General features: G+C 39.2%; 1 protein-coding gene across 2 annotated transcripts in view; it reads left to right on the top strand.

Moving 5' to 3' along the window:
• The first annotated feature begins 163 nt into the window (after positions 1–163).
• The window catches only part of PPP2R5C (protein phosphatase 2, regulatory subunit B', gamma), a 55,880-nt gene continuing 43,139 nt past the window's right edge, over positions 164–12,904 (top strand). Inside the window, exon 1 of one of the 2 annotated variants that reach the window (XM_009328020.1) lies at positions 164–330. In XM_009328020.1, coding sequence (XP_009326295.1) covers positions 237–330 — 94 coding nt within the window. In that variant the 5' untranslated portion in view covers positions 164–236. The remainder of the gene's footprint in view (positions 331–12,904) is intronic. The other variant, XM_009328028.1, reaches the window with a different exon arrangement.

The following is a 12,904-nucleotide window of genomic DNA, read 5'->3' as shown; positions in this document are numbered from 1 at the left end:
GGGGGCCGGCGCAGGGCGCAGTGACAGCCCCGCACCAGCCTCCGCTCATTCGCGGCCGCCTCGGTGTCATTTTAAGTTGCTGCCGTTAGCCAATGGGGCTCCTCCCGCCCGCTGACATCACTAACTAGCCAGTTCCCTCCAGCTGCAGAGCGCTTCAGTTTCTGTCTTTTTTTAAACTAAAATGGAGGCTGGTCTCTTGCCTTAAGGAATACACTGCCTTGCCTGCTGGAGCCTAGATGTTGACATGTAACAGAGCTGGCAGCAGGATGGTGGTTGACGCAGCCAATTCCAATGGGCCGTTCCAGCCCGTGGCCCTCTTGCATATTAGAGGTGAGTTATTGTGCGTGTGCGAGTGAATCGCGACCCTCTGACGAGCTAATAAATGGCTATTGTGGTGCTCAGATAAGGGGAGCAGGAAGTCCTTTGTAGCCCGGTCCCTTTCGGTTTGTTACAGCCGCAATAAAAGCGGGGGAGATCGAAAGCCGTGTTCTATTAAATGCGTTTTGGGAAGCTTTAAGAATTCGTAGAGGCATTGCATACACAGTTAAAAGCAGGTTTTACTGCTTTCTGCCGTAACTCTCCCATCCCCCTTTCAAGCTGTGCTGATGTCAAAGGATGTGAAGTCACTACCCCAGAAAGGTACTGAGTGGGGGGGAGGGAAGAGCCAAGTTATGGCTGTACAGTTTCTATAGAATAAGGGCAAACGTTTGGTGTGCTTCAAAGCCTTTTCTGTGTGAGTCGTTCGGATAGAGCTCCTTTAAAATCCACTGCAGCTTGTAAAAGAATTGGGAGTGTTGTTGGGGAGGAAGGGGGAGATGTGACATTTATTATGAAAATATCCTTTATGTATTCAGAAAGCATTTCTTAGAAGAGATGCAGTTCGGCTTTAACAAGCGAGCTCTTATGTGCCTTATCGCTTTGTGCAGTTTTGAATGTTAAATTTCTTCACAGAATATGTTCTTTTGGGTTTATAGAATTAGTGCATTGCAAATCTACATTTTATGTATTTCATTGGGAAAATACATGTTGGTATGATGCTTTTGCATAATACTGAGTGCGTATCTCTCTTTCTGTATTTTTGCAGTTAGTAAAATTTTGCATTGCTATGGGTGTTTTTTGTGTATTTTTTTAGCTGGCTGTTAACCAACCAAAGCTTTTTTTTTCCCATGTCTTCCTTAAGGTGGTTTTGGTTTAGAACTTTTTATGAAAGCAGGACATGTATTGGCTGGGATCAGCACACCTTGAACAATGGCATTTATCTGCAAGAAACACAGCTGATTACCATTCTCAATTACCTTTGCTTCTCAGCTTTCACTGGTGTAGACTTGATGTTAGTACTGAAAAGAATTTTCTTTATTAATATTCCGTACACAAAAATTTTGCTTTGAAAGTTTAAAAACACCCAACTGTTCAGAAGCCTGTTCCTTTTCAGCAGTAGCACTGGTCTTCATGTATTAAGAAATCATGATTTCTCTTTACCTTTTAAGAGCTATATCCTTCTGTCTGAAGTGGGACTGGATGTATTCTAGAAGACTCTAATTCTGGTCTGTGAGTGGGGGGGAAACGCGATAAAATTCCCTTGAGTTAGAATAGGGACTGTGCTTGTCAAGGAATATAAATGCAACTGCCTGACCTGTAGACAGGCCTTCGCTTTTCACTCTGCGCAAATCACCTTAATTCTCTGATAGATGCTCCCTTTTGGAAGGGGAGAAGCATCATCTTTTAAAGGTGCAAGTCAGGAAAACAAACCAGGGTTGGAATCGGAATAATGAAATGTTATAATGATGAACCTTAATAATCCTTTGTCTCAATACAACAACGAGGTTCTTGTCAGTGAATTTATTATCCCTGTTGCTCCAATCAAATACATAATTGTGGAAACAACGAATTTTAAGAAACTGTTCTGAAATTTACTTTCCTAAGACCTAAATTTTTGGTGCACTGGGTAATACGGTAGTAAAGTAGAGGTTAAGGGGGTTTTGTGGTTTGTTTTTTTGTTTTTTCCTAAATGGGTGATGAGAGTGGACTTTCTTGTAAGCAATTAAGGAATAACTGGGAGATTGTTTTTTCATTTTTCAGGTGGTAGGAAATTAGATGGGTCTCTGGTATTATAGCCCGGAGGATTTTCTTGACGCTGGGAGGGGAAAGGCATCTCTTCCATACATATCTGTGTACAGAAGTTGCTTTGGTTTTTGGTGTGTACCTCACCTCACTAGCTGCTTTGATGTTACAAGTACTGATCTGCCTCCAAAATGAAGCCTGTTTGAACAATACATAGAAAATTAATAGCAGTAAAAGCGAACTGGTGACTGAAGCCTAATGACAAATGTTTACCGTTTGTCCCAATCCGTGCTACTTTTACAGTTGTCCTTTTACATCATCTGTTGCAGTATAGGATTGAATTTCTAGTAGAAGTACTTCTCTTTGCAGCTGTAAGGGCTAAAACTTCAATATCAAAAGAGGGGGGATGACACAAGCCCCTCGGTTGTTTCTAGTAGATCTAGTTTGTTGTAATAGAGAAGATACTGCTTTATCACCAATTTCATATAATCTTTAAAATTTTGAGGTGAAGTATTGTATTTTATTTTACCCTTATATTGTAGCTACCATATTTGGCCTTAATCTTATTTTTAAAAAAAATCTGTGAAGCCTTGTGGACTACACTATCAGGACTTCTTTGAAAGTAAAAATTGCAATCTTGCTTTTAAAGTTGATTCTAAAACACTTTCTGTACCTGGATCATATGGAGTATGTAATGTTTGCAGAATAAAAAGGAAATCTTCTGATCTGGCATGGGATGGGTGCTTGTTCCCCTTCCTCCTGCCCCTCCTGAACTGCAGACAGCTTTATTGTCTGGGCTACTTACAGCTTTGCCGAAACAACACAGTTGGAAAAATAGATGCAGGTGGTTTTTAAAAATAATGTTAGGAGTCTTGTGAATAGGAAATAAGGGTGTCAGAATTTTATTGAATGCTGTTGCTATCACTGGTATCTGTGAAATCACCAATAAGGAGCAACAGTAGGTATTTGTAGGATAGGAGGTGTTGGGGCTCCAAATATACCCCGTCCTGCAGTTCATTTGGCTGCTGATACTCAAGGTCATCTTGGATATGGTGCAGCCATGTAATCTGGAGTCAGACTGCTGTGGAAAGAGCTGTGAGAAGTCTTGTTGGGGTTCCCCTTTCACTCAGGAGTTGTCTTTAAGCTCAGGCCCTTGGCCTTGGTCGTTGCCTCAGCTAGGTTGCAGCTGTGTGGTTGTCCAGCCATGTACCTTGCTGATCTGGATCCTGATGTGTTGACTACCTGGCTTGGTGTGCCTCTTCACTGTGGACTTGTTCAGCAGCCACTGGACTGTTGGCTGACCCTGATCACTGTCAGTACACCTGCTCTCCTTTCTTCGTTCAGGTACTATGAGACTATGCCCTTTGGCACAACCGTAGACCATTGGCAGTTGTTCAGGACCAATGTGTAGAAATCAGGTCTGCAGAAGATGACTTTGGACCTGTTGGAAAATACCAAGCACCAAAAGAGCCTAATCCACACTGAACGCCAAGTGGCATGGAGCCATTACGGCATGTTATTTGTGTGTGCTGAAAGCACTGGCTCAGTGAGAGTGTTTGGCCTGCTGGGGTGGTGAGCCCTTGGTCATTCCACCTGCAACAGGCTTTCCAGGAGATCCGAGTTCTTCTACTGTTGCATTGATCTTTCTGGAGTATAAAGATAGTGCATAACAGTCAGCTGAGCTGCTTGTCACTGGTTATCATGGTGAACTGAAAACTTACCTTGTGTTGAAATGATCCAAAGCTTCCAAGAAAATTACAATTTCAGTTTGAGCAGCCATTATGGCCATGGAATAATTACTGTGGTTTGTGATCCTGGACAGAGACTTGAGCTTGTAGCTGGCTGTGAAACAAATGGTGTAGCCAAAGCATCTAGTTGTGAGGTATCTGCGTGGAGACCTCCTTTAGGATCTTTGTACATAGACAGGTCACTAGCTATGAAGTTGCCATTAGGACAGCACAGAGAAGAGGGTTATTAGGTATTACGAATTTAAGATTTTTGTAACAAGGAGAGAAGCAGAGCTGGATGGTGTTTCCAAGATGCGTCTTTCTCCTTATGGGAGCCCTTCTGGCAGCTAAAACCCTAGGGTGATGGAAGTGCGCTCAAGACCCTGACAGGAGGATCCACATAAATGAGATGAGGCTTGGGGGAAGGAATGAGGACCTTTTGATTTCTATCTCAGCACTTCAAGCAAAGAAAGCAGCTGTAAGAGCAGCATGGATTAGGACAAACAGTAAACATTTGTCACTAGACTTCAGAGTTTCATATTTACTGTTGTGAGTTGTCTTGCTGAAAACTGTAGTTGTAGTACAGAGTGCAGTTGCAGGTAGAAAATAATTGTAATTCATTCTGTAGGCAGATTATAAATGTTTATTCATTGGGGGGGCACACATATTTCATTAGGAATACAGTTCAGTGCTGATAGGAAAAATCTCTTAATACTGTTTTTTCAGTAATGTAGAAGTAGCCCAAATGCCAATGTTTTTATGAACTCAGGACACAGATATTTGAATAAAATATAGGTAAAACTATGCTGTGATCTGCAATGGCAGAATTAGCAGAATACAGAAGTTACTTTAGTGGCTTAGTTGCTGACTAGCTGGGATTGGTAATGTCTGTTAATGCTTTTCAAAAATGATTTTCAAGATGTTTTGCAAGACATACTGAAAGTTGTGTGGGAAGGAGAGTGAGAACACCCTGATACTGTGTCAACTCAAACTGATGCTTCCTGTAGGCCGTAACCTGTTTCAAATATCTCACTGCCCATCTTTCTCCTCTACCTTCCAGAGCAGCAAATTTTTTTGACAGATTCAACTTTGTCATTATTTACTTCAGATTTTGTGAAAGATGCTTTGACTTTTTTCAAAGAAGATGTAAGTCATGTTAACTCTGTCCATTCTTTCTATGTGCTCCTCATATCTATTAATCTTGAGTAAGGGATCATGGAAGGTAGTTCATATTCCATCTCCACATAGTGCTTTTCTACAGGGTATGGCTGAAAATGTCAGTGGTAATGTTTTTGTGATGTAAATGTCTGACTATTTAGATAGAAATTTGCATTCTTGTCAAAGCCTGATGAAAGATCACTTGAGTTGGGGTAGGTACTACCATAGCATCAAGCACCTGTCGGTGGTGTTTTCCCTGAGCTTGGGCCACCTTTGATCTGGAGCTGAAAAGTTACCTGATCACTATGAACTACTGTCAGGTTCTTAAAGCAACCAAGTGCTATCTAGCTATTGCAAGGTGCATTTCCACTTTATATTTTCATAGTTGGCTATGAAAGGTCAAGTCCCTTTTGACAATGTGTAAACATAGGAAACAACTTTTAAGTGAGCTGCATATTGCATTTAAACCTGAAGTACCATGAAAGTCACCTTTCATGCTACTGGTTTTTTGCTGTTAGTGTATACTGCAGTGGAAAACGAATCTGTTTTATTCCTTCTGTCTTTTCTGTGTAATGATAATCTTCAGCTTCACACACATTTTTGCATTTTCCACATAAGTAGGTATTTTTAAGGATGATGAATTTAACTGGTCTGAGCATGTATGTTTATTTAAATATTAATTACCTTTAATCCTTCAACACATTTAAATTTAGTAAACATTTAAGGTACAGTGACTCTTTGTTGTGAGAAGTGAGGAATGTCTTCCTGGGAAGGAAGGTACACAGAGTAGACATCTTAATCACTTTCTTCAGAGATGCTTCCATCACAGTGATGAATTGTGCTAATTCTCTTTCAGTGAATCTAAATTAAAAAATTACAGCTACTTGTAAAGTTGCGGGTTTGTTTTTACTTTTGTGGAAATATTCCTGTGCAAAAGACCTTCAAAATTTTTTTCAACCCTGCTAATCCAATACAAGGGTTTTTTCATGGCCAGCACACATGTTCTGTCCTGCTTGTGGGTCATAGTTGTTGTTGGTTTTGGATCAAATGGATGAACCTCAGCTGAGATTTAAAGGAAAGAAAAAAATGCTTGTTCTTCCCTTTTCTCCTCTATGAGCCAATTATAATTTGATAATCTGAACGGTTGAGAACGAGCTGCATGTTTGGGCTGATACCTGAGCCTTCCTACCAAGCCACCCAGACTCCATTGATACTCAGCTTGACTCCTGGAGTTCATAGTCATTCCTCTTGCCAAAAGTTTCTTATATCCTCATAGCAAGTTCTCAGCCACTGCTGCTCTTTAACATTGCTTAACCAGTTTGTCCTGGTTTCGGCAGGGATAGAGTTAATTTCCTTCCTAGTAGCTGGTACAGTGCTGTGTTTTGGATTTAGGATGGGAACAAAATTGATAAGGCACCGATGTTTTAGTTGTTGCTAGGTAATGCTTACACTAGCTGAGGACTTTTTAGTTTCCCATGCTCTACTGACTGAGAAGGCTGGAGGTGCACAAGAAGCTGGGAGGGGGCACAGCCAAACTGGCCAAAGGGACATTCCATGCCATGTGGCGTCATGCTCGGTACATAAACTGGGGGAAGCTGGCCGGGGGGGCCGCTGCTCGGGGACTGACTGGGCATCGGTCGGCGGGTGGTGAGCAATTGTACTGTGCATCACTTGTTATTTTTATCATATTTTTTTTTTTATTATCACTTTATTTCAATTATTAAACTGTTTATCTCAACCCACAAGTTTTTCTGACTTGTGCTTCCCCAATTCTCTTCCCCATCCCACCGAGGTGTGGGGGGAGTGAGCGAGCGGCTGTGTGGTGCTCAGTTGCCAGCTGAGGTTAAACCACGACACAGTTGTACACTAGATCATTAGCTTTGAAACACAGCCACTGTTCCTTTCCAGAAGTGTTGCTTCAAAAAGGAGAAACAAGACCATCTTCTCAACAACAAGCAGCAGTTCTATTCTTAATGAACCTATGCCGCTTGTATCTATAGGATTGTGAAACATTTGGCTGAAGAGTTTCATCAATTAGTATTAGATAATCATCTGAATTGTCAAAGGATTGATAATGGTACAAATGGCTGTGGTGTTGTATTGCCTCTTGTATGGTTTTGCTAGATTTTTTCAAAGGACATCCAGTCACAGCCACAGTACACAGCCAGACATAGACTGATGGTTTTTTAATGGTACATACTGAAGCAACTCATGGGGAGTGTTTTTAATACTTGACCAAGAGGAGATTTAAAGGAGGTTGCTTAGTTATCACTCCTGCTGCGTTTAACATGGTGATGTGCTTATTAACTCTTCACTTACTGTGCATCACTTTGTATCAGAGGATGTATTTTACCTTGTTACTGCTTTTACTCTGTGTGCTCTGTTATTCCTTTTACTTCACTTTGGGTTATTTTTACCTTTGTATAGATCCTTTGCCCATATGAAGAGTGTATTTATAAATTCTGCTGCTGGAAGCAATGAGGATGTTAAGTGTTCACACTGCACTTAAAATCTCTAAGGGTATCACTATAAAATGTCTCTGGAGGGGACTTTTTGTTGAGCTGAAAATTCCATGAAATTATAGGAAGGTAGTCAGCTGGAATTTTTAAGTTACGTTTACTGACTCATGGTGCAATTTGTGTGCCCTTTCAAGGAAGAAAAATTGTATCGGCATAAATGCATCTCTTCCTCAATTTTTATTCATACATCAAAACTCTTCTGTTTTGTGATTGTTGCTATGAAATACATTTAATTAAAATTCAGTGTCATCTGTTTCTGAGGAAAATTTTTATTCCCATTTCTGTTAGAAGCTTTTAATAATTAATTTCAACTTCTGTAGAGTCAGCTGATTCTCTCCATGTGCTATCAAATACTGTTAGCTACTGAAACTGCATTGTAAACCACACAGATGAAGTGAGCACCAGTGGTATTTAATAGATACAGGAATATTTACATCATATGCAGACAAGATGTTCCTCTGCTGGTGGTGGCTTTTACATTCTAACCTTTATGCCCAAGAGAAACACCCTATACCAGTGAAAGTACAGTCTTGTCAGCCTAACAGAGCCGGTGCTTGGCTTCTGCCTGCATGCTTGTGTCTCAAATGACAAAACTGAGTTAAGTGATGCTCTGAGCACGTGATATTTTAAAGCCACATCCACACCTCTTTTAGTCAATTCCACTTAATGCACATACAAATCATGCAACACTGTTTCTGCTATAATTTGCCAATTAAGTTTTGTTTTTCAAATGCAGTTAAAATTAGGGGTGGGGTCTGACTCTGGATTGTTATCAGTAGTGGAAGTGACAGTTTTATGTTAATTTTCATAATTGCTCTTGTTACTGATATGGATCTGAATTTTATGAATTAAATTCTTTATAAGTTACACAAAGAAAAGATGATATATGAAATGTAAAAGATGTAAAAATGAAGTAAACTATTCATTTGGGACTTTTCTAGTTCATAGCACTCTCCTAAGTTGAAACACTTTCTCATTTTGAGGAGTCTTATGGAAGGTTTTTAATTTGCATTTTTGGATTAAAGCTCTACCAGCTGTGTGTCTTCACACAGCCTCTAGAACTGAATTCTGGTATTGCTTTTGTATTTAAAGTAAAAGCATAACAATGTCAGTGCTGTTTCAAAGGTGTCCTATGTTCAAGCCACGTTGGAAAGAAAACTTGAAGAAAATTGATCAAAGCTTGAAATCCCATAAATAGTTTAAGGAAAAAGTGTGTTGTCTGTCCTTTGGGTGTAGTGAGTTTTCTTCAGAAAATATTTTCCGAACAAACTGTAGCTAGTCTTAACACTAGAATCTTTCTTCTAACCTATTCCCAGAATATTTTCATGTCTTTTGCTCCTGTTACATCTAATCTTCTATATAAAGTATCTTAAAATCCAAAAATTGATGCACAAGGGCTTTTTGAGGACTGTCTGTTTAAAGTTATTTGCATGATATTAAAACTTCTGTGGTGTTCTTGTCCCAGTAGGAAATTAAGATTTTATTGACCTTTGAATCAGAATAAACACAACCTTTCTATGCTCAAAATTTTACTTTATACTTCACTGCATAACTTTTCTCACTCCCTCTTATTGGAAACTCAGTATTCATTAACGTAGCTTAAGGGATAAAGAATCCTAAAGCTTATTTTTAAATGGAAGGAATTAAAATAAATTGCTTTTATTGCACATCTAAATCTTCTGTTTAAAAAGAAAATTATAAACAAAATAATTAATATTTTGGGAAATGTGCTGGGAGTGATATGTCTAAACATGTCCAGGGTTTCTGGACATGCAGTAGTGGGTCAGTCTTGGCTTCATAGCTAATAAAGCCAAGGAACTTGTTTGTGCCCTGTAAATTTACAAATTTGTTGGAGGCTCCAATTTAAATGTATTACGTAATGAAATTCTCCATTCTTTCTGATGTGTGAGAGGGGTGGAAATTTGGTGCAAATTCTCACCAGAACCTCAGCTTTTCTGGCAGCTAAGCAGGGACACTGTTGCTAATAGGTACAGTTTCTGTTCTTAATAGAATTCCTTTGTGAGACTGAAGGCTAGTTTGACCAGAGACTGAAGACATCTGTTTGAAGGAAATGTGCATGTTTCCAGACAGATATGATATGAGGACAATAATGTTGGATTGTGCAGGAATGATTGTTTAGTTAAATGGAAAATTCTTAAGCTCGTAACTCCTGACAAAATGTGCAGGTATATTGTATCTTTAATCTTCTTAAAATATGATCATGTTGAAAGCACATATTTTAGTACATCTTGAAATGGGCATAATTGGCTTTCTACTATATCTGAGTCAAAACTTTCCTTGCTGAAACATAATTTTTACTTCCTAGCAAGGAACTGCTGGTAATTACTGTTAGCATTTGAAGTAATTGTTCTTAACATTTGACATGGCCACCATTGGCTGCTAAGCAAGTTACTGACCTAGCTCTAAAATGATTTCTTTTTCTTTCCAAAACGTTGCTATTGTGCTTGACCATTTCTTTTACCTGTGTCACTTCACATGAGGTGCCTAAATTTCACAGGCATATGGGGCTAAGGAAGTGTTGCTTATGCCAAAAAATGAGGAAAACTATGCACTGAATTGGAAAGTAGGATTTTTCAGGGAATACAAAAAAACCCACCCAAACACCCCTTCCCCCCCCCAAAAAAAAACCTCACAAACAAACAAAAACCCACACACAGAGGTTGGGACTTAATACACTTTAATAGACAGTAAGAAATTGCTCTCAAGAAAACCACAAAAAAGTCCTGGTGGTATTTGGTGATACTTCTGCATATCTCGTAATGACTGCTGGAATTTTTAATGCTGTGTGGCAATTTGGGATGATTTTAGTTGTCAATCAACCATTCAGGACCTCAGTTTGCATCTCAGCTAAGAGTTACCTGCACTGTTAAAGCCCTCCCTATGAATACACTTCTCAAAAAGACTTACCATATTCCCCATCCTACTTCTAGTTTTGAAGAGAATGGAGAATTTAGAAAGCTGACTTCGTGTTGTCATCAGGGAAAGGTTATGGAAGTGTTAATTTAAAAATAAATGTTAACTTCAGGGAAACTGGAATGTACATGCAGTTGTGCTTATAACTTAACCGGAGTTCTTGTATGGGGGCTGTGCATTTGGTTGCATTAGGGTGTGAAACACTTGAGTTTGTAGAAAACCATGGAGGGCTTTTCTTCATGCTTTCTAATCTAGTATGTCATCTCTTTCTAAGCCAACACATGACCCAGCATTCTTCAATGAATTATTGTGCTCTCTGTTAATAATTATTCTAAATGTCATCATCAAATTCACCTATTTCGTCACTCAGAAGCATCCAATAGAAAGCAAGCAGTAACCCCCAGGGTTTAGCATATGTATGAGGAGTGAGGAGACGAAGAAGCAAGCTGATATGCTCTGGGGAAATAACGAAGTTATTTTACATTTTGACAGTTGATTGTTCCTTGAATTATATTTATCGTAGATGTGTGACAGGTAACACTGATTGGCAAGTTACTCAGACTCATGAACGGTATCTGACTAGAATTCCGAGCTGATGTATGGAGTCTGTGTGTGTTTCAGGAAACGGTACTTCTGCTTACAGCAGATGGTTAGGCTTGATTAGCTGATGACTTATTTCAACCAAGTGTCCAAAGTGGCAGCGTTTATTCAGTGGTTCATGGGTTTCTTCAATTTACTTAATATAAATTGTCTTCTGAATTACACCATGCACTTGCATTATGTTCTGTAATGTAACTCAAGCCTGGCCTCACCACAGTAGTGCTTTATTCTTTCAGAGATTGTTATACATATTTAAAAACAATTTTAAAGTTTTCAAATGCAGTTGAAGATGTTGCATAATAAGTTTGTTTTTATGCCCTGAGAATGGATTCAAGTACACTGTAATGGCTAGGAAATTGAGGACTTTTCTCTTAGGTTTCTAGTAAGTGCTTTCTGTTTAAAAATGGGGTGTGCTGTCATATTAACTGTATGTATGCCAAAAAGCTCTACTGCGAGCTCTTTATCTGTTTGGTTTCTTTCTTCCCTTGTTAAGACAATTTTTTCTTCTGTTGTCTCTTTGATTATCCTCCCTGTCATTTTTCACCCTAACTTTCAGGTGGAATTTTTATTTCATTAGCTCAAGCCCATTTCAGCTTGCTTCGCTTGTCATTTCCTGTATAAGCATTCCTGTTTTCCTCTTTATGGTACATTACCTTTAAAGTATTTATATAGTTATCACTCTTACTCTTCACTTTCTATTTTTAAACATTTTAATATAGTCTAAAAATCCTTGTTTCTCTTGAGAATATATTTGTAATAATATTTAAGGATTTTTAAAATTTCATATGGCTTCTAAGAAAACAGTTGACTTCAGATAAAACTCTTTGTAAAGCAGGAGCTTAGGTGCAGGGTGGTGTTGGTCCACTTTGAAAAATCATTAGATAGGTGCACAGATTATTCACTGTTGATCTACTTTTATCATCATTAGACTTGTTATGTATACCTGGAAAAGATGTTATTGGAAGTAATTTCAGTGCTTCGGGTTCTTTAGTATGTAAAAATTATGCCAAATAGTATAAAATGACAGCAGGCTTTTTTCTACTTCATTACCAGTCAGTCATTAAAATCTCCCACCTTAAATCTTTGACAGTTAAATGTCATTACTTAGTTTCTCTATCCTCAAAACCACCATGTAATCTTGTAGTTAGGAGATAGCTGCCACCAGCAATAGCCTTCAGCACTGGATTCCCCAAGGACTGCAGCTTTCAGAGGGGATTAGTGTTGTGAAGCACCTGTTTTGAGCTTCACTCCAGGACTGACAAACATGTGCTTCTCATTTCTTTCAGGCTCCATTAAGCTGTGGGTTTTCTTGGGTGGTGGCTTTTTTTTTTGCTGTTGCTGTTTAATTACTCTGATAATGGCTCATTTGATTCTAACAGCCCTTAATATTTTTTCCATCAGATGGAAGAATATACTGCTTTAAAAGACTCATAATCCAATGAGAAGCTGCTCATTTGAATGAAAATCTAGCCAACAGATTTCTTTACGTAGAAATGGAGAATTTTAAATGTTGTGTACCTTTCTACTTAATGAAATCCAACAGCCACTTGCTTACTCCCCCCTGGTGGGATGGGGGAGAGAATCAGAAGGGTAAAAGTGAGAAAACTCGTGGGCTGACATAAAGACAGTATAAGTAAAGCAAAAGCTGCACATGCAAGCAAAGCAAAAGGCATTCATTCACTACTGCCCATCGGCAGGCAGGTGTTCAGCCATCTCCAGGAAAGCAGGGCTCCATCACACGTAATAGTGACTTGGGAAGACAGACACCATCACTTCCAAACTTCCCCCCCTTCCTTCTTCTTCCCCCAGCTTTATATGCTGAGCATGACATCACATGGTGTGGAATATCCCTTTGGTCAGTTGGGGTCAGCTGTCCCAGCTGTGTCCCCTCCCAACTTCTTGTGC

Source organism: Pygoscelis adeliae, unplaced genomic scaffold (genome assembly GCF_000699105.1).
Source record: "Pygoscelis adeliae isolate BGI_AS28 unplaced genomic scaffold, ASM69910v1 Scaffold130, whole genome shotgun sequence".
Classification (NCBI taxonomy): Eukaryota; Metazoa; Chordata; class Aves; order Sphenisciformes; family Spheniscidae; genus Pygoscelis; species Pygoscelis adeliae.
Note: the sequence above shows the minus strand (reverse complement) of the source record. Positions and strands in the feature narration are given on the sequence as shown.